Source organism: Taudactylus pleione, unplaced genomic scaffold, assembly GCF_031769625.1.
Source record: "Taudactylus pleione unplaced genomic scaffold, aTauple2 ptg000502l, whole genome shotgun sequence".
NCBI classification, from domain to species: domain Eukaryota; kingdom Metazoa; phylum Chordata; class Amphibia; order Anura; family Myobatrachidae; genus Taudactylus; species Taudactylus pleione.
The window spans coordinates 1,886,356-1,911,598 of NW_028284904.1; the positions used below are offsets into that span (position 1 = coordinate 1,886,356).

The following is a 25,243-nucleotide window of genomic DNA, read 5'->3' on the forward strand; positions in this document are numbered from 1 at the left end:
CCCCTGACCACGAGGTGCAGCCACGTCATGGTATTTGGAGACACGCCAGGAAAGTCAGCCTACATCCGTCTTTTTGGGTTGGAGGAAAAGTTGGAAAAAAATATATATCGCACATAACTTCCACAGCCCCTCTCCCCGGGACCCCTGCTTTTATCGGAGTAGTTTTGAGATGCATGGATATCACTCAACCCCATTCTTTTTTTACATTCAGATGATTCATTTGGGGATTATTTAGGGCTCCTGTTATGAATAGTATGAGATTGCTAAGAACCTGTTTATACATGGCCTCTATAATGTATACACTCTCCCCATTCCGCAGCTGATCACGGCCTGTGCAATGCAGGTTTTCCACGCGCTCTTCAACAGCAGCCCCAGCACGGACGCACTGACAGCCGAGCTCAATGGTCAGATCATCACGGTGAGTAAGAGGGACGGATGGGATCCAGACGGCTAACACTCAAATGTTCTTCCTGCTTCTTCATAAAATGCATGAGATGCTGTCTTGTGATCTTTATAATGAAGCAAAGAGCATTTTGTCCTGTTCATCCTCTTATCTAAAATTCACATCTTCCCTTCCCGCTGTAATTGCCATTACATTTTCAAAAGGAAAGTTAACGGCAATTACCCAGAGCACCTGCTGTTTCAAATTACGAATGGACTGTAATAGCTGATAATCATCCTTATTATTGAATGTGACAGGCTCTGTACGACTACCTGCCCAGTGACAATGACCTTCAGCCCTTGCTGGCGTGGCTGGCGGTTATGGAGAAAGCCCACATAAACTTGGCAAGGTATGAGAGACGTTTATTCTCTACACTTTTATATCATGGAGCACTTTGCTGAAATGTTATATGTAGCGAGATAAGTGCTGATCTTTATAGTCTGACATAGGGCTGAACATTCTCTTTTGTGCTGCACACTTTTATTTTTTGTTTTTTAATATTTAAAAGTACATCATATAAGTAGTACTAAAAAGAATAGAGTTGTACAGCGTTTTTGTATTTTATAATGCACCAGTATATGCGGTTCATGTAATATAATAACCAAAGACTATTAACAATGGTACTGATGAAGCAGAACAAAACACAATGGGGAGTTCAATTCCTCGGCATGGACGCAATGTGCCGTTTCCGGATCAGCACAATTGCCCCCAGCGACATCCCAAGTGTTTCCTCGCATTGAGGTGCTTTATCTGCACTACGGTAACTGACTTAGGTCCTGATTCAGAGTTGGGAATAGAGAGAGAGATAGCACTTAACTGTGTACCTGGACAAACCATGTTGCAATGCAAGGGGTGTAAATACATTTTTTTTTTTGCATGAAGGGTAATTACTGGCTGCTTTTACATGAGGCCCACAAATACTGCACAGCTTTATTATTACTCTACAATTTAGATGTCAGTTTGGACACCTCCCTCCCAAATCTAAATCTCTCTGCACATTTTAAATCTGCCCCACCTGCAGTGCAGCATGGTGTCACCAAGATGATCAGTTTAGAGAGATATCTCACTCTATTCCCAACTCTGAATCAGGCCCTATGTGTTTGGATGGGTATCTGATGCCACATCTCACATCAAATTCCCCCCAGTTACTCAAATTAAACCAAACCATACCAATGTTGTCTTTAGGTCGAAGAGGAAGAATATATGGTAGTTTCTGAGAGTGAGCGGTACCCAGACGTCAGTATAGAGGCACAGGAGAGAGAGGGTGGGGGGATGTAGTCAGGAAGCCAACGGTCTAAATCCAGACCGCCGGCTTCCCGACTTTCTAATCCCGGCGTGGTACTAATGATAGGTGTCGAAATCCTGATGCCTGTCATTAGACCTACGCCGGGAGCCCGACACCCGGTTTACCGATCAAAGGTAAGCCGGGCACGGACAACTGTGGGGAAGGGGGGGGGTTAGGCACCCCCGGGGGGGATGTTGGGGATAGGCACCCCTGGGCGGGGGGGGATGTTGGGGATAGGCACCCCTGGGGGGGGGGGGGGGGGGAAGTTGGGGATAGGCATCCCTGGGGGGGGGGGGGGATGTTGGGGATAGGCACCCCTGGGGGGATGTTGGGGATAGGCACCCCTGGGGGGGGGGGGGGATGTTGGGGATAGGCAACCCCCGGGGGGGGGATGTTGGGGTTAGACTGCGGGGAAGGGGGGTTAGGTTTAGGCACTTAGTGGGGGGGGGGGGTGGAGGTTAGGGTAGAATAGGGTTAGTTAATACTTACATTTTGACGATCGGGATCTTCAACACTGCAAGGCTTCCGCTGCACCCATGGGTGGGATATGAGGAACAAAGTCACGGAGAGATGGGGGAGCCCCAACTCCAACTGTTATCCTAAGGTGAGGAAGCATGTAGTGAAGATAAAAGAAGAACGTATATAGTACCTATTAAGGCTCCAAAGCCAGTAGGACAAGAGGGAAAGGAATAGCTCTATAACACTAGATAATTTTTCCCAGCATATACCATTCAGTTTTTACCCTCCTGAGCCTGTGTCGGTCACCACCACATCTCTTATGGAAGGACTTGATGCACCTCAGGGTTAATGTTAGCTGCCTTCCTCTAATGGTACAATATATTGATGAGGTTGCGCATAGACAGAGGCACATTAGGGATCTAACTGCGTAATACGGCTGTGACTGTAACAGGGTGGGCATAGGGTGGGCAGTGGGGAACTGCGTATTCTGCAAAGTGAAGTCTGCATAGAGAAGATCCAACATCTTTCATGCTGCCAAAACTAACTTCGAGGCAGGTGAAGAGCTTGTCCCAGAACTTCATAATCTCTGACCATGCGTCACATTTTTATTTCTTTTTTAATCTGTATCCTACATAGTCCTGGTGTAAAGTAAACACTCTTGAAAGTTGTTTGATCGATCTTTTTGGAAAGTTTGAAATCCCATTCTTGCTACCCCAAACAGTATGAGGTGTCGTTGGGGTAACTGCACGTGGCTGACACCCGTAATGCTGCTTTATTTGGGCTTCTGTGTTTCTGTACTCTGGAAAGTGCGTTCTTTCTGCTGCATGAAATGTTACAGTAAGTGAGCGGTTTGTTTTGTGGCGAGCTTTGCATTTTCGCACACAGTAATAATGCGGCCGCATTAAGCTTTTAATTTCCAAAATTAGTGGAAAATATCGCAAATGTGCATAATACGCCTGTCATTGCTCTCCCCTCCATTTTATTTTTTATTTATTTTTTAATATTTCTCTTTTTAGTCGGTAAAGGTCGGAATATAGTACAGGACATCAAGCAAACCTGGTGGTGATGAAATGATTGCTTCCTATGACCATAATGGTTGAGCAAGGAATGGAGTGGTCGCATATTATGCACATTTTGCAACAGTTTTATAAGTACTGATACAGGTTGAGTCTCCCATATCCAAATATTCCGAAATACGGAATTATTTTGGCATGACTGAGATCATGAAACTTTTGATGGTTCAATGTACACACACTTTGTCTAAGGCACAAATTATTAAGAATAGTGTATTAAATAACCTTCAGGCTGTGTGTATAAGGAGTATATGAAACATAAATGAATTTCATGTATGTACACCCAGTATTATTGAAAATATTGTATAGAATGACCTGCAGGCTGTGTGTATAAGGTGTATAGAATGACCTGCAGGCTGTGTGTATAAGGTGTATAGAATGACCTGCAGGCTGTGTGTATAAGGTGTATAGAATGACCTGCAGGCTGTGTGTGTATAAGGTGTATAGAATGACCTGCAGGCTGTGTGTGTATAAGGTGTATAGAGTGACCTGCAGGCTGTGTGTGTATAAGGTGTATAGAGTGACTTGCAGGCTGTGTGTGTATAAGGTGTATAGAGTGACCTGCAGGCTGTGTGTGTATAAGGTGTATAGAATGACCTGCAGGCTGTGTGTGTGTATAAGGTGTATAGAATGACCTGCAGGCTGTGTGTGTGTATAAGGTGTATAGAGTGACTTGCAGGCTGTGTGTGTATAAGGTGTATAGAGTGACTTGCAGGCTGTGTGTGTATAAGGTGTATATAATGACCTGCAGGCTGTGTGTATAAGGTGTATATAATGACCTGCAGGCTGTGTGTATAAGGTGTATATAACACATAAATGCATTCTGTGTGTATATTTGGGTCCTATTCCCAAATTATTTCTATATGGTGTGCACATATTCCAAAATACGAAATATTCCGTTATCCAAAATACCCCTGGTCCCAAGCATTTTGGATATGGGAGACTCGAACTGTACAAAGTAACAGCCAATTCGTAGTCCATCAGCAGAGCCCCTCTGTGCTGCACAAAAAATAAATTGCAAATCATTTCATAAACAAACCGTGTTTACAGCCTGCTGTCTACTCCCTCCAACGTAATCACATTTATCAGCTGTCTTGCACGATCTTTAATGGCTTAGATCCATACTTATGTATACTCGTCGTGTTTTTTTTTTAATGATACAGCGGGTTTTAGATTCACAGAAAAACAATATAAATGTAGAGAAATATAAAATCCATATATAACACATTTATTTAAAAATAAAATGATTATATGTAAAGCCAAATGCAGGTTACAATTCATGCTTAACTAATAACCTGTCACAAACATGAATACAGAACTCTGACAGGCTGTTAGGGGATTCTCCAGCCAACTTGCCATAGAAGGGAACATAAATTGAGCCGTCAGTCATGTTTGTGCAATAAAGGTGACTGCCAGGATCTTGCACTGTGCAGGACAAAATGTTGTAAGAGGAGTAGTCAGGGTGCTGTTGGTGGCACAGGACTGTCCAAGATGCCCGGGGTACACACAGACATTCTCAGGTTGTTGGTAGGGACATTGTGACTTCTTTTAAAGAAACAATCTGCTAACTCAGGGTCAGTTTTACCATCAGAGTTTATTGTAACTGGTTTTAACCTCTGTGGCATTTGAAGCCAGGATTCTTAAGAAGGGGTTGTCCGAAAGAGTGCTGTACCATGCTAAGAGCCAGAAAGCCTCTGGTTATATGTCCTTCGTACAGACTTGTATGAAGCTTAGTGATTTTGCCTCTGAGGATGCCATTTTTGGACAGAAGGTGCTTACTGCAATTCCTGAGTGTACTCTGAGAGGCAGATTTGGTACAGTATATCCCCATAGTCCACTTTCCCTCAATTAGGTAATCCCTTGGTTTAAAGTAGGGATGTGCAAGCTCGGGTTAGTTCGAATTTTCCCGGCAACAATCGAGTCTCAGAGGCAAAACGTCATCTTTCATGGACAATCATCATCATTCCCGGACAAAAGTCCATGAAAGATAACGATTTGCCTCTTTCTGAGACCCGATTTTAGCAGGAAAAAATCAGAACTTGGCGGGAAAATCCTAACTAATCCGAGCCTGCACATCAGTAGTTTAAAGCTTTAATAGAAGTAGAAAAATACGGGTTCATTCACACATGGGTAAAACGTGCGAAAAGTAATGTGCGCTAACGCATTTTTTGTTTTTTCACTTTTGCTAGTACAATCTATTGTAACATTCTATATTGGTAATACGTGTTAACGCATGAGAAATAGATTGTGCCACATTCTATAATGTTAAATGTAGCATAAATATTTTAGAATGGAATGGTGGACACAAGCTCCTAACATTCTATTTAATCTGTTTTTCATACAGCCAGAGTCCTCTGGTTGAAAACCACTTTATCAGTCAGTGCAAAGGTGTGAACGAGCCCTTAATGTGTGTTTGTTCTTGTTGCTTCTTAATTTGGAAACCGTATATTGTCAAATAACTGGTGGCCCGTTGCGTTGTAACGTAGGTTGCAGAACGAGCTCTGTTTGGGCCATCTTCCCCGTCTTTTCTCCACGTCTGTCAACTGCCTCCTGTCCCCTCACACACAGGTTGTGTCTGCAGCTGCCCGGACACTAAAGGTATGAGTTCCAACCAAACGCTGACCATCACGGTATATACAGGGACTCCGTTAGTCATATGATCTGTCCATGACTTTCACACTTAATGGAGCATTTTCTTATTCATTTTAATTGGCAGTGCATTTCTATGGCCCATTGAAATGCATTATCCATTGGAATGAACGGCACATCCGTACTAATCTTGCTGGTTATCAGTCAATCTCCACTGTATCAAACAACTGATGTTAATTTAGAAGATTTCCATAATGTTTTTGCAAATCGCCCTTTAATAAAGTCCAGAAAAACCCACGCTAGGCACATCATTAAATAAAAATAAGATCTATACCAAATAAATCTACTTCAGCCTCTCCACAAAGAACCTACTAACCTTTTAAATGCAAACTAAAAAATATAGAGAAATGTTGGCATACAATCCCAATAATGATATATTACATTACTTAAAATACATTTTATTAAAACTATTATAGAGTAATACTTTAAAAATATACCTGTATATAATATTGGCGATGGATTACGTTACGTTATGCCACTGAGACGTTTTAATTGTCCAAATCATACTTAGAATTCCTAAATAAACTCTTGTACATCTATTAAACAATGAGATTATGCTATACTGCATAAATGGAATCTGTATAATTTGCTGTCAGTCACAATGTGAAGCAGAGAATGCCGACACGGTAGTGCTGATCGTTAAAGCAGTGTAATTATGCCGGCCTTATAACATTAAACATGATGAAAGGTTGCAGTATTTGGTGTTCTCGGAGGTCTGACTCCCACTTGCTGGAGGAAGTTGTCATTTATAGAATGCTGGACTCGGCAATGTCAGAACACTGTGCTCTTTAATCTGTGATGGTGAAACACTGTGAACATCTGAATATTAACCACCCTCTGTGTTTGCTCATTCTCCAGTCTCTCCTTACAGAATGCATTGCTCCTCATGCCAAAGACATCGAGTCAGCCTCTTCTGCTCCAGCATCAGGACCCGCTGGGCTCGTCTCTAAAATGTTCAAGTGAGTCTTTCAAATTAAATGTTATCTGGCTGCTGTGCCCCTGTATAAGCAACACCTTCTGTAGCCCATCCTGCGGATGCCAGGACTTGGGTCCCTTTCTCTACCATGTTACCCTTGTACAGGAACACTGATAAAATAAGGGTAAAATGCCTCGTCATTGCCATCACACTGCTGCAGTGTCGTCCAAAGTAACGTTCAGTGTGGATGGCGTTCATGTTGGTCACGCATTGCCTTTCTCTTCAGGTTTGTAGAAGACGGCCTGTCGTACAAGTTCCACGCTTCCTGGGTCTACGTTCTCCAGATCCTGCAGACCTTTTTTGAGGTTGCAGGGAAGTCTTACCACCCGTTTATGAAGAAGGTACAATTGAATGATTGATGATCTCTCTGTTATATTATATATTATGCACTTGGCGATTACTAAGCTTTGGAGCATTGTGTGTTGCAGTGTCTGCAGACCCTCGCTGACCTGCGAGTCTCTGCTCACTTCCCGCACACCAGAGAGCTGGACAGCGCGGTGGGAGCGGCCGTGGCGAGCATGGGGCCAGAGGTGATCCTGAAAGCCATTCCACTGCTGATCGATGGGACAGAGTGAGTATAGTCTCCAACGTTCTACTCGGCGTCCAGGTGCCCAGAAATAGAAAATACTGGGGGGGAGGGGGGATTATTCAATGATAGATGTTATGTTTAAAAAAAAAAAAAAAAAAAACTTAATCCGAACGAAGATGACCTTCAGTATTTGTATACATAATATATACTAATACAAGGTAAACAGCATTTTTGTGTTTTTATATTAGGGGTAGATTTACTAAAGCTTCTGGTGGTGTTGCCCATAGCAAACCAATAAGATTGTAGCGATCATTTCTCTATTGCATTCTCGAAAATGATAGACAGAATGTAATTGGATTCTATGGGCAACACCACAACTTGTCTGTTTTTAGAACCTTTAATAAATCTACCCCTTAATCTCGTATTCTAGCCCAGATACGTCCTGATTTCCAGCCTTGTGTAGCACTTATGTTCCAATCTAATTATATCTGAAGAAATGAAATGGTTTTGCTGGGAAAATGTTTCATGTATTTAATTAAAATGGGACACAGACTTGTTGGCTAGTGTTATTTATAAGGGTAGAGGGTCTGTGCAACGCAAGTGTAGGTTGGGCATGTGGGTTTGGATTTGTTGGGAACGAATCTCCAGGTGAGGGGTTTATTAGTTGGGGACCTTTCTATGGATAAAAAAAACTAAATAGCCTCTGGCGCTTAAAAAGAATTCCAGTTACAAAAAAGAAATAATGTATAGATGAATATATAGATAAATTTATAGACCACAGCCGTTAATGGTAGCAAACCAAAAATGAAGAAAATAATAGTACAGAAAACAAGACAAGACTCAATATTTAACAAGAGGTTGAACTGGGACTGTGCAGTTTTGACTAAAATATTTAAAGTACTTTGCATGGTCTCTCTGCAAATGATTTTGTTTATTTTTAGATACAATTGCTGCTGATACAGTGTCTTATTTCGTTTTTGAATTATCTGAAATGTTTCTATTTTCATGAGTGGCTGCTACAAATGTATGTCCTTTTATCTGTTGAAAGTTATTGATATCACTGCGATTTTGGTGTTTAAATATACTTTTATGTTTGGCACATTTATGGTTTATCTAAGTGTTTTTAGGCACACCCACAGCGCTGTTTTCTTCTCCTTCATCCACTAGGGGACACTGGAGGCTAAAAACAGTGGGGTATAGATGGTGCTGAGTGGAAACTGGCACTTTAAATTTTCAGAAGTGTGACTAGCTCCTCCCCCTCTATATCCCCCTACAAGCCCAGTCTTAGTTTGTGCCCGAAGGGAGCTGGATGTGTTTTACACTCCTCCTCAGGGTTTTGTTATTAGTTAGAAGCGCTGCTGTGCTGAAGTTAGAAGATTCATTGAGGACAGACAGGCAGTAGCTGCACTGCCTGTCTGCAACGATGGAGCTGCCGGGGGGACCCGCTCGCAAGTGCATGCACTTCGCCTGGGGTCCCCGGGCTGCTTATACCACTGTCTACACAAAGGGGATTCCACATGCCTAGGAATGCAGTTGTTAATTAGGATTATATAATAATAATAATAATAATAATAATAATTTTATTTATATAGCGCTTTTCTCCTAAAGGACTCGAAGTGCTTTCCATTTACAGTACAAAATACAAAACAAGCTTAAACAAGGGACATTAGTGAAATGCTTGGGTGAATAGGTGAGTCTATTTTTGAAGGATTCTAGAGTGGAGGCCTCTCGAACTGTGCGGGGATATACAGATGTGTCCTTATACGTTGTTGCTCAAGTCGCGCCGAGAGCGGCTTTTCACTGCGTCTGTGGTGCGACGAATACACGCAATTTCAGAAAGTTGCGCCTCTTGAAGCGTTTTGGTCCTGGACCTATCTGGATGGAACATCTGGAGAATGTGTTTAACAGTCCACTCTCTTGTCAGGGAAACCTGCGACTTCCCACGTAGCTGGCTGGTGCCCGTGATCCGGGACCATGTGAAGAACACGGAGCTGGGCTTCTTCACCAGATACTTCCTGCCTCTTGCCGCTAACGTGAAGAATAGAGGTAATTTGGTTTATATATCGCTGATCAGTGCATTAATCTTGGCAAATGTAAAAAACAGTGCGATTTGTACGTCCTCGTTATTTTCACGAAGTTGGTGTTATGTATGTAAAACAAGAGGCTCCATAAAAAGGTTTCGGGTCTCCAGTTGCCCACAATGGTGTGTTTTGTTTAAAATTGAATATCTGTCTTCTATTTTGTTTTTAAGCAGCGATTGGTAATCCATTATACTGTACAGATGGCCGTATTACAGACTATAGAATTAATCCGTGCAGTCTCAAGAAGCCGTTTGTCGCATGTTTGCGAACAAGACACATTTTTCGGATGAAAAGGTTGCTCTGCACAAGTTGAGTCGGATGTGGCCTGGCTCCTTACTCGTACCAGGCGTCCCGCGCTGCATGGCGTATTTAGGCTAGGTGCATGAGGACACATCCTGTAGTTCTATACGTTAGGAGTTTCGCATCAGTGATCACATAGCCGTGTCTGGTAAAGGCCATCGCAGCTGGAGGTTTCTACATCACTAATGATGAACGTATTTTTATTTTTTTATATATTTTTTTTCTAATGCATATATTTACTTTGGGCAGCTGGTGAACTCGCCCAGGCTGGGAGAAACCTCGAGGCCAAAATCTATGAGACTCTACAGTGGCAGGTGAGGCCCCCGCTGTTCATTGTACAGTATGTCTATCGTGCTTTGTGTAACAAGATGCCTGTTTGTAGGTTGCTTTAGATACCGAGGTGGTAAATAATATGGCCGTTCCCAATCTCACCAGTTAATAAACACAAACATGACGTTGAACACGGCGCCTTCAATTTGCAGATAAAATAAATGGGTCCATTTAGGGTTTTTTGTTTTTTTTTAAACCACTCTCTGGGCGGAATTCAATTGATTACGCGGTCCGGATCTCCTGTCTAAAGTGACAGGAGATCGCGGGCCGCTATTCAATTGCCGCCATTCTTCACGCTGATCGCGCCCATAGAGGTCAGGTTTAGCCGCGTAAAGCAGCTAAACCCGACCAAAGTGCTGGGCGCGATCGCGAAAAGTGATGTTTGGGCGCCCAAACATGTCACTTTTCGCACATTTCAGCTCTCATCCCCCTGGGGCTGCGAGCTGAAATGTAGCGCTTGGCAGCTGATCGCGCCTGACAGGAGCAAGAATAGAATAGCTCCGTCGGGCGCGATAGGGGCTGGAATGAATTGAATTCCGCCCTCTGTGTACTTAGCCAAGCGCTTAGGCAATGGACCAACTGCTATCACTAATGTGCAGGTACTTTGGGCCTGATTCAGAGCCGGTCGCTATTTGCGGTCGTTCGTTCAAAAAAAAGGGGTGGCTATTCAGATGAACTGTTCGCTCTTTGCGGTCTGTTCACGCCTCTAGGTCTGAACGAGCGAACAAAACTTGCAGTCGTTTTTTGGGAAACTACGCCCCCTGGCTGCTCGCATCCTACGTCATGTCCGCTATTTATTAGATTAATCGAGTACATCGACCAGGGTATGAGCTGCTCGCTATTCTTGTGGTTGGTTTTTGCTACCACAATTTTGCGAGCAGTTCTGACTATAAAATAACCCAGTGACGTGCACAGTGATGCTGTTGTTTTAATTATGCACACCCATAAAACGCCCGTTTTGACCTTTAAGCACGCCTGCGTTCTGATCTCCACTCCCCGTTTTCAAGCACCTTCCCCTGTTACCACCCACATACGCCTCTTTCTGTCACTCAAATTATCAGGCATTCGCTATTTTGCGAGCACATGAATTTCGGCCGCACTGACTGGTTCGCGCATGCGTATAACGATCCGTACGCATGCGCAGTTGGGCAAACATCGCTGGGAGCGAACGAGCGGCCGCTTACGAGCGGCTCTGAATCAGGCCCTTTGTCTTTAAGTTACTTGGGTATAGTGGGGAAAGTTGTCCTCTGTAAAACTGACGCATCACAAAATGAGATCTCACTGGCAAGGAAGGGATCAAGAATATTCTCCTAAGATTTTTATATTGATTGTCCTGGATACCCAGATTCCACCCCGAAGCTGGCTCCTTGTGACGTTGAACAAATCCCTTTTTTTTTTTTTCCCCTCATTAAATTGAAGATAGACCCACAGCTTAGGTCGACCGGAAAAGAAAAAAAAAGACTTCATTGTGTGTGTGTGTGTACGGCTATGTATATAATGTGACTGATTATTATCAGGGCATGAACATTTTCATATGACTGCTGTTACAGTGTAGCACAGATGGATTAGGGGCAGATGTACTGTATGAAGTGATAAAGTGCAGAGTGATAAACGAGCAGCCACTCAGCTCCCAACTGTCATGTCACAGGCTGTTTTTGAAAAATGACAGTTGGGAGCTGATTGGTTGGTGGTTTATCACTCTGCACTTTATCTCTTCCCAGAGCGTAATACATCTGTCCCATCATCTGATGCTTTCTCTATGTGGGAACACGTTCTGTGCTAAGGGTCCTTACAAGAATGTCTAAAGCTCTTAAGTAGCACTTTTAGAATATTAATTGCCGAGCGTTCTTTCCCAGATCTGGACGATGTTACCTGGATTCTGCACCAAACCTGTGGACGTAGCCGTCTCTTTCAAGGGGATTGCACGATCTTTGGGAATGGTCATCGGTGACCGGCCAGACCTCCGCCTCACCGTGTGTCACGCCCTACGCACCCTCATCAACAAGGGATGTGAAACAGGTACAACGATTAGTCCTGCCACTCCTTAGATGTGCTTCACTATGTAGTGTTTGTTTGGTGGGAAGGCAGTTAAATGGTTATTGTATTGGTAGAGTGGATGGAATGTTTATCACCGTAGTGGTATCTCTTAGCCTCCTGTCCGCTCTCCGTCCCTTAGATGTGCTGTTGGGAAGACAGAACACATTGCTAACGAGTCTGTGATCAGCCATAGATCTGTTCAGCTGTGCCGCCATATAACTGCAATACATGGATAATGATTAATATCTGGACCTTTTGATTGTCTTTTTCGGGTTGCTTAATGTTTTTCAGAGATGATGTAATCGTATGTACTGTATTGCTCTAGTGACTTCCTTAGCCTTTCTGCTTACTATAGTTTAGGTTTACTAATAATAAAGTCTGTACTATGTCTACTACAGAGGTATGTAGACTGTTGCTTCTGCCGCTCCAAACAGCCCCTCTCGGCGTGCCAGGTCCCCTGCAGCTCAGCCGTGCCAACGCTCTCGCTCAAAATATGCATCTTATTTGCATAAACAAAACTGGGAGCGACAAAACTACATTGCTAGCTTACCCTGACCACTGCGGTGTGCGACATATGTACATCTATGTGCGGCTGATTCTGAACCAGTGTAATAATGGGCTCCGATGCGCCAGCCACGGTTTTTCATCACCCTGAGTTCCCTTTATGCTCAGTGTGCGACTTTGTACGTGTGTTATACCAATTCCTAGTCTTATGGTACACTGTGAGCGGCTTTTTGCTGCATCTGCAACTAAGATGCAAAAATACGAACAAAAATACAGCGCACTGCTCCTCTCAGTGGCGCCATATGGCGTATTGACAACCAGTAAGTGAGGACACCTCTATAAAGGTGTAGATTTAAAGGTGTATGTATACAGACTAGGTTGTATCACCTGTAACCTTATACCATGTCCATTTATATGATGAACCAGTCCCCTGGCACTAAAAAGCAAGCTCCAAGCTGTTGTACAGAGATCTGTCTACACAGCAGTCCTTTGTGAGGAGAGAAGGGAATTGTGGGACCAAGCCAGGAACAATCGCCCTCTGCTGCGTCTTTTGTAAAAGTCAGTGCAGCAAATTATACCTTTTTATCTCTTCATATTTTGTATTAGACCAATACAAAGGTAAAATGAAAAGTAGGATGGTATACAGTACAAAGATAAAATGTTCAGTGGATCACAAACTTATTTTGCAGACTGTAATCAAAGCAAAGAGCTTTGTTACCAATAACATTTTCTTTGCACGGAGTAGCTGTATTCTGTAATTTCCCAGTTTACGCCTCCGATGAATCGTTACGTGAGGCGACACTGAATATACCGATATCTGCGTCTGGCTGTTTTAATACGGAAAGATGTGACACAGGATGACTCGCTGCTCCTTTTATCTCTCTATGTTCAATCCCTTTATCCAATTGCAGAGTCTGATAGAGCGGAGGTGAGCCGGTTTGCCAAGAACTTTTTACCAATATTGTTCAACGTGTACAGTCAGCCGCCTGCATCGGGAGAGGGCGCTTCCCAAAAGCTTCCCGTGCTGGACACTGTGCGAGCTTATCTGACCATCACAGACCAGCAGGTGAGGCGCATGACCCACGGCATAATCTCGCCTAAGTTCTTGACTTTCTCTCTCTCCTCTGTTTTTTCTTTTATGCGGTACTACCCAGAGACATCGTGGGAATGATTCGGAATTGGCAGCAGAGCAAAAAATACAAATAATTGGATCTGCACTGCAGGGGGAGAGGGGCAGGTGTAAGATGTGCAGAGAGCTCTAGAGCTGGGAGGTGCGTGTCCTGGCTGAAATCTAAAGTGCAGTTTAAAGATAAAGCTGTCCAGCATGTGTGGGCTACATGCAAGAGCAGCCATTATTTACCCTGCATGCAATAAAACTGTTGGTTTGGTCCAGGCGCAAAGTTGCTTTTTTTTTTTTTTTCTTCAAAATTTGCACCTCACTTAAAGTCCCTCCTATGTAACTGCTTAGTTAGCCTTCAGATAGGATGGATTGGCAATATTATTTGGTGCATATGACCAAAACGTTGTTGTTTGGCTGATGTACAACCTAAATGTCTCTTCTAAGTTGGTATAGTCAGCCCAGAGCGTTCATTCTGGAATCGATGCCTGCATGGCGGTCTGTGACTGCATTTGTCCGGATGCCATGTGAGCCATGGTTATTACACTTTCTTTAGCATAGTAGGAGCTGCTCTAGTCCGTTTTAATGGGCATCTAGCAGTGGATCAGGTAGTGCTGCAGAGATTGTTCCTTTCCTTGTTTCTCTTGCCTGGAATTTCAGAGTTCGGAGCACATCTGCCCCTGTGTATCCTCTCTTGTGTCCTTATAACACTGGGGGTAACCACAGCAGTAGTGAGACGTGCCCTTCCATGTAAGCTAAAGATACACAGGACACCCAACCTCACGGAGAAAATCGAAAGAATAATATCAGGTCCTCATTGGAGGTCGGTTAAAGTTGTCGACGTTCTAGAGCAGACAAAGCGACCTGCTTATCCCTAGCTTTTGTGTAACCAAACGTGAGATCTTTACAAGAACAAATCGCTTCCACCTCCTGTTTCACACGTTTTTCTCTCACGTCTGCAGTTGGTCAGTGGTTTCTTGGAGAAAGCCGGCTTGAAGCTGACTGAGCCGGAGACTTCAGAGGCCATGAGGTAAGGCTCCTTCTCCTCATTGCCAAGGTCTCCTCACTGGTCTAGCTTCTGCGTGATGATAGGAGACGGTGGCAAACACTGTCCGAGATTTCTGGTGACCATGACCAAGTATAGATGAACCCGGGAACTTTGAAGACTTGGTTGCGAATGTAGTAAATCTTAACAGAATAGCCTGGTATGGAGTTTACTTAACAGCTGCTTTCTGATCCATTATGCAAAATTTATTGAAAAAATTGGCGCTGCTAGTTATAGTGTGTTTAGAACAAATAGAAAAAATACTTATCCGTGTAGATGCTGTAATAAACGTCAGTTCTAATATTCTTTCTTTGTCTTTACCCAAAGTTCCGAGATCATGGGGAAAAAAAGAATTATGTATATGACGTCAGTGTGAGATGTAGTAAGAGTTGGTAATAGACAATGATTCTTCAAAATAAGGTGGAAAAATAAGGCGTCCCCCAACTCACTAAATGCAGAGATGGGGACACTCCTATCATGATGTTTTAATACAACACAAAGTGTATGCACACACCTAGAACTTACAGTCCTATCAGGTGGTGCTCAGCATATAAAGGTATCTTTGATGTAATATGGAAATGGAGGAGCGTACCCGTACTCACAAGGCTACGAAAGATTGTCTGCTCATAAAGGTATCTTTTCAATCCTCCATACTCAATAAAAGATCTTTTTCTTTGTATCAAAAAAGTGGTTTATTTTACAAAAACTCAAGACGACAATCATATAAAAATATATAGAGCATTCTCCAAGATGGAAAAGCTGCACTGTGAACAACTGTGGTATAAATGGTGTGGAGGTGAGAGGGGTCCGGATCCCAAAAAAAGTGTGGGTGAACAAATAAATGCAACACCTCTCCGCACCTACCTCTAGTATATTCACAGTAACAGCAGTCCAGGTGAGAATGTCCCCTTCTTAGCCAACGCGTTTCGAGACGGAGTCTCTTTTTCAAGGCATGAAGGTAAGTGTTAAGATTCCTGCTTTTATACCCCTCTTCCTGGATTTTTCAAGATGGCCGCATCAGCACTTCCGGTCCGCACGGAATTAGGTTCCCCTCTTTTCCGCTGGTCTTTAAAGGACCCCCCCGCTCAACTTATTCTCCACTTTATCCTAAAATGGATCAGTCCCCCATGTTGAATCGGCATATCAGCGGATCGCCGGAGTGTGATCTCCGCGGCTTAACTGGAAGTGCTCATCCGGAAGCTGTAATCCGGTTACAGGGCTTCTGGGGGATGTAGTTTTTTCCGTGTATGATCTCAGTGGCTCTGACGGAGGCAGAGAGACGGAAGCTGCGATTAGAGCCTTCTAGAATTCTGGGAAATGTAGTATTTTTTCAAGCTTAGAGTTCTCCTACGAATAGCCTTTAGGTGGATTCTGGGAGATGTAGTTTTCTAGACAGACGTTAGGATGAATCTGTCAAACAAAATTAAATATTAATGGAGGATGTAAAAAATTTTTTTTTTTTTTTTTGAAAAAATAACATCGAATAAACTAAAAATAATGTTATTAAAATTAATGTTATTAAAATCATTTTAATACACAAAAAATTCAAGTGGTATTTAAGTGATATTTTAAAAGGGTTCAATGTTTTACAGGAACCATTTAATCTCGAAGTCCTGGTTAAGTCCTCCGGGATGCAGAGTTTTAAGGTTGAATATGGTCTTCATTTCAATTCTTGCAAGATTTTGTTCAACATTTTTATCCCTCCAGGATGCTTTGACATGAATTAATCCTACAAAACGTTTAATAAATGAAACTGAACAGTCATGTGTAGATTTAAAATGATTAGATAAAGAGTGCGTAATAAGGCCTTTTTTGATGTTTCTCAGGTGTTCGGATAATCGCACCTTCAGAGACCTGGTAGTCCGTCCTATATATGCCAGACCACATGCACATTCTATTAAATAAATAACATTAAATGTATTACATGTTAAAAAATCATGTATTTTGAAATTCACACCATTAATTTGAACCTCTGTGTATTTCATGTTGTTATCCTTGACATGCCTACAGCCCATACAGAGACCACACCGATGGAAACCCTTTGTTCGTATCAGATTTTTCATAGGTACAGGTAGCATACTTTTTACCAGGAAGTTTTTAAGGTTTTTAGATTTGCGATAAATAAAATTAGGATGATCTGGAATGATATCTTGTAGTATAGGGTCTCTTTTTAGGAGGTGCCACTAGAGTGAAGAAAAAGGTCAACAGAAACGAAAAATCCAAGTGGGCAATTATTACTGGTTACGATTCGCAGTATAAACAAGTAGAAAAAATCTTCCAGAAACATTGGCACCTCCTGTAACACTTCTTTTTTTCCCCATGATCTCGGAACTTTGGGTAAAGACAAAGAAAGAATATTAGAACTGACGTTTATTACAGCATCTACACGGATAAGTATTTTTTCTATTTGTTCTAAACACACTATAACTAGCAGCGCCAATTTTTTCAATAAATTTTGCATAACGGATATTTCTTTGGATCTTTGGGGAAAGATCTTTATTGAAAAGGCTGCAGCATAGTTTTGAAGCGCCCAAGACTTTCTTCCACCTTGTTGTTGTATTCGCTTTCTGATCCATGCCAGGCAATGCTTTGTACACAATGGGGGAGTCTGTGAATGGTGTAAGTGACTGCACTTTTTTTTCACGCAGGCTCTCCGTGCTGGATCTCATTGTGGCAATGGCACCGTACGCAGACGAACAGTCAATGACTAAGATCTACAAGACCATTCTGCCGTACCTAGAGGTGAGGGACGACTTTCAGCTGACTGTCACTGCCTTGTACAAGTAGTAGTTGAATACATATATATATTTTTTTCTGTTAAATGATTGTTTTCCAGTCCGTAATTGTTCAGAAAAGGAGAGCTTTACGTATTTAGAGGTCAGAGACTATAGAAGTATCCTTAATAAATGTGCTTTCCCCATATAATGTCCCTTGACAACTTTTTTTTTTTTTTTTCCCTCCCCCAGGCCAAAAACCACAGTCTGCAGAAGAAGGCGTACAGGGTGCTGGAGGAGGTCTGCGGTGGGGAGAGGGCCCCGTGTGTAGACTTTGTGACTAAAAACTTGGAGGAGCTGAAGGGAACCCTTGTGGGTTCTTTGAAAAGCGCTTCATCCCCAGCGAAGCGGGTGAGGTGACCCAGTCATGGGAGGAGGCAGATTGTCACTGTATATTATTTGAGCATGGTGATGGCGTGTGGCCTAGCGTGGAGATACTTTTGAATCTGAACAATTTTGCGAACGTATATATAGACATTGACTGGGTTACGTCTGTAGCCTATGTATCATTTAAGCACATGGTATGCCTTTCATCATTCATTTGTGTTTAAAAAAAAAAAAAAGTGGAACTTTTACATTTTAACTGTCCTCTTTTAGAAAGTAAAAGTAAATAAAAATATCCAGATGCTAAATATGTTGTTGGTATGTGTGTACACACCTCTTTCTCCCATTCCCACTTGCTCCCCCGCTCCTGCTTTCGCCCCCCTTCCTATTACCTCAGCTCTACCCCACTACTCTCCCTCTCCCCAGTTTTCCCCCTCCCTCTCCCCCAGTTCTCGCATTCTCCACCTTCCTCCCCAGCCTTTCCCCCTCCCTCCTTCCACCAGCTCATGTCCGTCCTCCCTCCCCCCTTCCACCAGCTCATGTCCGTCCTCCCTCCCCCATTCCACCAGCTCATGTCCGTCCTCCCTCCCCCATTCCACCAGCTCATGTCCGTCCTCCCTCCCTCCTTCCACCAGCTCATGTCCGTCCTCCCTCCCTCCCTCCTTCCACCAGCTCATGTCCGTCCTCCCTCCCTCCCTCCCTCCCTCCTTCCTTCCACCAGCTCATGTCCGTCCTCCCACCCTCCCTCCTTCCACCAGCTCATGTCCGTCCTCCCTCCCTCCCTCCTTCCACCAGCTCATGTCCGTCCTCCCTCCTTCCACCAGCTCATGTCCGTCCTCCCTCCTTCCACCAGCTCATGTCCGTCCTCCCTCCTTCCACCAGCTCATGTCCGTCCTCCCTCCCTCCCTCCTTCCACCAGCTCATGTCCGTCCTCCCTCCCTCCCTCCTTCCACCAGCTCATGTCCGTCCTCCCTCCCTCCCTCCTTCCACCAGCTCATGTCCTCCCTCCCTCCTTCCACCAGCTCATGTCCTCCCTCCCTCCTTCCACCAGCTCATGTCCTCCCTCCTTCCACCAGCTCATGTCCTCCCTCCTTCCACCAGCTCATGTCCTCCCTCCTTCCACCAGCTCATGTCCTCCCTCCCTCCCCCCTTCCACCAGCTCATGTCCTCCCTCCCTCCCCCCTTCCACCAGCTCATGTCCGTCCTCCCTCCCCCATTCCACCAGCTCATGTCCGTCCTCCCTCCCTCCTTCCACCAGCTCATGTCCGTCCTCCCTCCCTCCCTCCCTCCCTCCTTCCACCAGCTCATGTCCGTCCTCCCTCCCTCCTTCCACCAGCTCATGTCCGTCCTCCCTCCCTCCTTCCACCAGCTCATGTCCGTCCTCCCTCCCTCCTTCCACCAGCTCATGTCCGTCCTCCCTCCCTCCTTCCACCAGCTCATGTCCGTCCTCCCTCCTTCCACCAGCTCATGTCCGTCCTCCCTCCTTCCACCAGCTCATGTCCGTCCTCCCTCCTTCCACCAGCTCATGTCCGTCCTCCCTCCTTCCACCAGCTCATGTCCGTCCTCCCTCCCTCCCTCCCTCCTTCCACCAGCTCATGTCCTCCCTCCTTCCACCAGCTCATGTCCGTCCCTCCCTCCCTCCCCCAGCTCATGTCCGTCCCTCCCTCCCTCCCCCAGCTCATGTCCGTCCTCCCTCCCTCCCCCAGCTCATGTCCGTCCTCCCTCCCTCCCTCCACCAGCTCATGTCCGTCCTCCCTCCCTCCCTCCACCAGCTCATGTCCGTCCTCCCTCCCTCCCTCCACCAGCTCATGTCCGTCCTCCCTCCCTCCCTCCACCAGCTCATGTCCGTCCTCCCTCCCTCCCTCCACCAGCTCATGTCCGTCCTCCCTCCCTCCCTCCCCCAGCTCATGTCCGTCCTCCCTCCCTCCCTCCCCCAGCTCATGTCCGTCCTCCCTCCCTCCCTCCACCAGCTCATGTCCGTCCTCCCTCCCTCCCTCCACCAGCTCATGTCCGTCCTCCCTCCCTCCCTCCACCAGCTCATGTCCGTCCTCCCTCCCTCCCTCCACCAGCTCATGTCCGTCCTCCCTCCCTCCCTCCACCAGCTCATGTCCGTCCTCCCTCCCTCCCTCCACCAGCTCATGTCCGTCCTCCCTCCCTCCCTCCACCAGCTCATGTCCGTCCTCCCTCCCTCCCTCCACCAGCTCATGTCCGTCCTCCCTCCCTCCCTCCACCAGCTCATGTCCGTCCTCCCTCCCTCCCTCCACCAGCTCATGTCCGTCCTCCCTCCCTCCCTCCACCAGCTCATGTCCGTCCTCCCTCCCTCCCTCCACCAGCTCATGTCCGTCCTCCCTCCCTCCCTCCACCAGCTCATGTCCGTCCTCCCTCCCTCCCTCCACCAGCTCATGTCCGTCCTCCCTCCCTCCCTCCACCAGCTCATGTCCGTCCTCCCTCCCTCCCTCCACCAGCTCATGTCCGTCCTCCCTCCCTCCCTCCACCAGCTCATGTCCGTCCTCCCTCCCTCCCTCCACCAGCTCATGTCCGTCCTCCCTCCCTCCCTCCACCAGCTCATGTCCGTCCTCCCTCCCTCCCTCCACCAGCTCATGTCCGTCCTCCCTCCCTCCCTCCACCAGCTCATGTCCGTCCTCCCTCCCTCCCTCCACCAGCTCATGTCCGTCCTCCCTCCCTCCCTCCACCAGCTCATGTCCGTCCTCCCTCCCTCCCTCCACCAGCTCATGTCCGTCCTCCCTCCCTCCCTCCACCAGCTCATGTCCGTCCTCCCTCCCTCCCTCCACCAGCTCATGTCCGTCCTCCCTCCCTCCTTCCACCAGCTCATGTCCGTCCTCCCTCCCTCCACCAGCTCATGTCCGTCCTCCCTTCCTCCCCCCAACTCCCCCCCCCCTCTAATGGATATATATCTATAATATCTACTGTAGATCGTTTATTTTTCAAAAGTCCGTCCTCTCTCCTTCCGCCAGCTCATGGCCGTCCTCTCTCCTTCCTTCCGCCAGCTCATGGCCGTCCTCCCTCCCTCCTTCCGCCAGCTCATGGCCGTCCTCCCTCCCTCCGCCAGCTCATGGCCGTCCTCCCCCCCCTCCCCCCCCCCTCTCTAATGGATATATATCTATAATATCTACTGTAGATCATTTATTTAGAAAATTATGTGAATTTATCACCTTTTTTGTTGAAAGTTACCTCCACATTCTGCGTCATGTTTTGTCAGTTTGTTTTGCCCTGCAAGTTGGTATTTGCAGAGGTCACTCCTTGCCCTATAGAGACAGATTATTAGTGAGATGCTCTGCAGGGAATGTCATTTTCTTTGTCTGTTCTCTCTTGGCAGCCACGTTTAAAATGTCTGATCCATATCGTCAAGCAGCTCAAAGCCGATCATGAAGAATTCATAACCTCTCTTATACCAGAGGTAAGATCGCTTTCATGTATGGTTAGGGACATACAGCCCAGCTAGCCTAAACCTCGGCGATGATTTCCATATCACACAGGCTAATCACTTACACATTCCTTAGGAGAGTCTTTATCCGCTTGGGCTTATCGGCCCCGCTTTCAGGAACCATTCTATTAAAGTGACTGTATGCTTTTTTAAGAAGAATGCGCCTTTTATCTACAAAGGTGCGATTCTCTGCCCCCCTGGGAGAAATTCCATAATACAGTTGCAGGTTTTTTTTTTAGCATTTCCTCCAAAGGAAAGCTTCTAATCTGCCCGGCTCTAGAAAGCATTCTTCCTGAGAGCTTAAATCCTCTGTGCAAATCCTCTGCAGTCTGAGTAAACCAATTCCTATTACTCTCTCATCACAGAAGTGTACACCGATCACCACTGACCAATCTTTTGTTTGGGGGCAGGAATGGGGATACCAGGCTTCAGACTGCCGCAGGATATTTGGGGGTGGGTTAGTACTGAGAGATCAGAATGGGTAATTTTGTTCATAATCTATTTGATCACTTATCCCATCATTATATCATCTTCCGCCATGCGGGGCTAGCTGTCTGTACTCCTTCCTTCAGCTAGTATGGGCCAGTTGTGATGCATGTGTGTTTGTTGCACTATTGATGAACAATCATATTTCTGGGAGACCGGATTCATTGATGGGTTTCAGCACAGCTCTTTGGGAGGGGGGGACTTAGCACTTTTGTATGAAATAATAAAAGCTGTCTTTTTACATGTGATCTATCAGGTGGTGATTTGCACTAAAGAAACATCGGTGGGAGCGAGGAAGAACGCGTATACGCTTCTGGCCGATATAGGACACGCCTTCCTGCGTTTCAACCCAGATCAGAAAGGTAACACCACCCTCTTCCTGTTCATGATTCTTCAAGTGCGCTGTAAATCCTTTTTCTACTTCAGGGTCCATAGGGGGTCCACAGGGTTGACCTTGGGGTATAGCTGGATCTGGATCCACGGGCACCACGCAGTTAAAGCTTTGCTGCTCCCAGGATGCACTTGGGTCCGTCCTCCTCTATACCCCGCCCCGGCCACAGGCACCTCAGTTTTAGTTGGTGCCCGGCCGGAGTCGGGTCACCCTGTCGCAGTGGGGCTGCAGGAGCAGCCCCTAAGCTTTATTTTAAAAGAGAAATTTTTTTATTTTTTTTTTCTTCTTTTTTTACACTGTTAGAGCGGCAGCATCAGACTGTCCTTTAGGACGTCCACGCTGCCGCTCCTTCTCCCCGCTGGCGCCGCGACGCCAGTACAGCTCTGGGGATCGCGGCGGGACCCCAGAGCCTGTACTAGCCGGGCTCTGGGGACTCCCTTGACTGCTGCCGGACGCGACGGGGATCAGGTAAGCCGCGGGTCGCCGCGTGCGGCGGCCCGCGGATACTTCAATGCAGTCAGGAGCCTCCGGTCTCTGGGGACAGACCGGAGGCGCTAGCGGCGGCGGCGGGCTCCCCCTCAATTGAGGAATACCCCGCGTGTCCGCTAGACCACCAGGGTATCAGGCTGGTAGCGGGACCGGCAACCCGGGGGTTAATTGCTAGCCAGGGGAGGCAGCCTTCCCTGTCTAGCGGCTCCTCCCCTCAGCTCAGCGCGCCTTTCAACTAGGAGTCTGGCGTCGCTGAGCTGCTCTTATCTTACGGCCACTCCTCCTCTGAGGTCTCCGGCGGCCATCTTTACTGGCACATCGCAGACTCCCAGGCGGTATCAAGTGGACCGGTCCCCCTGTGTACCTCTCCCCTGCTAAAGGACAGTGTACACAGCGCTATAGCCCTCCCAGACACTGAATCTGGGCGGTTGATTGTAGCGGAAGGTGCAGTGAGTATAACTTTTCTGCATTGTATGTGACTATTGCTAGTGCTGCCTGTCTGTGACTTATTCTCCTTTACTGTCAGCTTATACCTATCCCTTTCCTTCTCCTACGGCCCGGCAGGTGTGTGGGGGAAGGGCGTTTTTCTGAGACCCTCACTTATATAAAACACGTATTTGTGGGGTCAGTCACATACTGTTGTGTGCTACACAGTACCATATCTGGGCTGTTGTGTCGCATACTGGTGAGTGCGCGGGTGTTAAAACCGTAATTCCTCGGGTGATACCTGTTTCTTGTGATTTACGGTATCATGTCTGATGAGGAGACTGAGCGCTCTGTGGCTCCTGTGCTATTTTCCTGCAGACGCTGTGCTGCTGGAGTTGATGGGGAGGACTTATCTCAGGATGGTCTGTGCGGGCGGTGCCAGCTGGTACCGGGCCCCTCCAACCCCCCTGTATCACAGGACCCTCCTTGGGCGATGTTTTCACAGGTGCTGGCGTCTATTGCGGACCGGTTATCGGTCCCATCAGCGGTCCCTTCTAGGGCGTTACTGCAGCCCACCATCCCCCATTCCCTGAGGGTTCCACAAATGTTGCGGTCTTCCCCCGGGGCCCAGACTGTGGGTCCTTACTCGGGACTGCCTGTGTATGTGCAGTCTTCCCCAGGGACGTGTCAGTCTGTAGTGCCTTTGCAGAGTGTTGCTCCGACGGCTCCTCCGCCTTGGGTGGATGTTCTATCCAGCTCCGTACAGAGTCTGGCGGCTTCATCCTCGGCGTTTCAGTCCATGTTGCAAGGTGATGTGCCACCAAGGGTGTCTAAACGTCCGGTTGTGAGTTCACTAGCTGCGCAGTTGTCGGACTCGGAAGTGTCCTCAGATGATGGAGAAATCCATGAGGACTCTGACTCTGATGTCATGGGGCAGGAGGTGGAAGCTAAGTCCTCCATTAATGTTCCAGCCTTAGTTAGGGCGGTGCGGGCTATCCTACATGTTGAGGATGATGCGCCGGCTCCTAGGTCGAAGTTTCCTAATTTTAAAAAGGCCAAGGTGACCTCAACTGTGTTCCCCCTGTCTGATCAATTATCGGATCATATGGCGGCGGCCTGGCAATTACCTAGTAAGAGGTTCCATCCACAGAAGAGGTTGGCGGCGAACTATCCTTTTCCTGAAGCTCATTGCAGGAAATGGGAAACTCCGCCGGCGGTGGATTCCCACGTTACCCGCTTGATCAAAAGCGCGACGTTGCCATTGCCGTCTATCTCCTCTTTGAAGGATCCCACGGACAGGAAGGTGGAGACTTGTTTAAAGTCCATTTATTCTCTTTCCGGGGCGGTGGCTCGCCCGTCCATGGCTGTCTCCTGGGTGGCTAAAGCCATTGAGGCATGGGCCAATGCCTTGGAGGATACCTTTCCTGATGAGGCTCCGGATATCCAGAGAGCGTTAGTGGGACAGATGCGGGATGCAGCTTCCTATATTGGGGAAGCGTCTTTGGATGCCAGCCTGCTCACTTCTAGGGTGTCGGCTGCAGCGGTATCTGCTCGGCGCTCCCTGTGGCTGAGGTCCTGGAGGGCTGATGCAGATTCAAAAAAGGGTCTGGAGGCCTTGCCTTTTAATGGTGATTTACTATTTGGTCAGGATTTGGACAGAATAGTGGATACTTTGGCTAAGTCCATGTCGGCTTTTCTCCCTTCGGCCTCTGCGCCGGCTAAAGTGAGGAGCTCTGCCTTTCGGTCCTTTCGGGTTCAGGGTAAGGCCAAGGGCCAGTCCTTCCCGAGACATTCGGCGACCAAGGCCGCACCCAAGCCCAAGAAGCAAGCATGGAGTGCTCGACGCCCTTCTTCCAAGCAGGAGGATAAGCCTGCTGCCTGATGGGACGGGCCTCTCTCTGGGGGACCCCAGAGTGGGAGGCCGACTTCTCCAATTCGCCCAGTGTTGGCACAATACCACCACGGATGCCTGGGTTCGAGAAGTAGTCTCTCAGGGGTACGCCCTGTCTTTTCGGTTCAGGCCGCCCCACCAGTTTTTCTGTACGAGTCCTTCTCTGGACAAGACCAAAGCTGGTCAGATT

General features: G+C 46.7%; 1 protein-coding gene across 1 annotated transcript in view; it reads left to right on the top strand.

Annotated features, from left to right (window-relative positions):
• Nucleotides 1-25,243, top strand: part of RRP12 (ribosomal RNA processing 12 homolog) — a 63,806-nt gene that overhangs the window by 13,278 nt on the left and 25,285 nt on the right. The window contains exons 9-23 of the mRNA XM_088449964.1: nucleotides 320-418; nucleotides 700-791; nucleotides 5,746-5,857; nucleotides 6,767-6,867; nucleotides 7,111-7,225; nucleotides 7,313-7,455; nucleotides 9,338-9,459; nucleotides 10,044-10,108; nucleotides 11,981-12,143; nucleotides 13,577-13,731; nucleotides 14,745-14,812; nucleotides 17,476-17,569; nucleotides 17,794-17,952; nucleotides 21,263-21,343; nucleotides 22,113-22,218. Of these exons, the coding sequence (XP_088306090.1) occupies nucleotides 320-418; nucleotides 700-791; nucleotides 5,746-5,857; nucleotides 6,767-6,867; nucleotides 7,111-7,225; nucleotides 7,313-7,455; nucleotides 9,338-9,459; nucleotides 10,044-10,108; nucleotides 11,981-12,143; nucleotides 13,577-13,731; nucleotides 14,745-14,812; nucleotides 17,476-17,569; nucleotides 17,794-17,952; nucleotides 21,263-21,343; nucleotides 22,113-22,218 (1,675 nt within the window). The remainder of the gene's footprint in view (nucleotides 1-319; nucleotides 419-699; nucleotides 792-5,745; nucleotides 5,858-6,766; nucleotides 6,868-7,110; nucleotides 7,226-7,312; nucleotides 7,456-9,337; nucleotides 9,460-10,043; nucleotides 10,109-11,980; nucleotides 12,144-13,576; nucleotides 13,732-14,744; nucleotides 14,813-17,475; nucleotides 17,570-17,793; nucleotides 17,953-21,262; nucleotides 21,344-22,112; nucleotides 22,219-25,243) is intronic.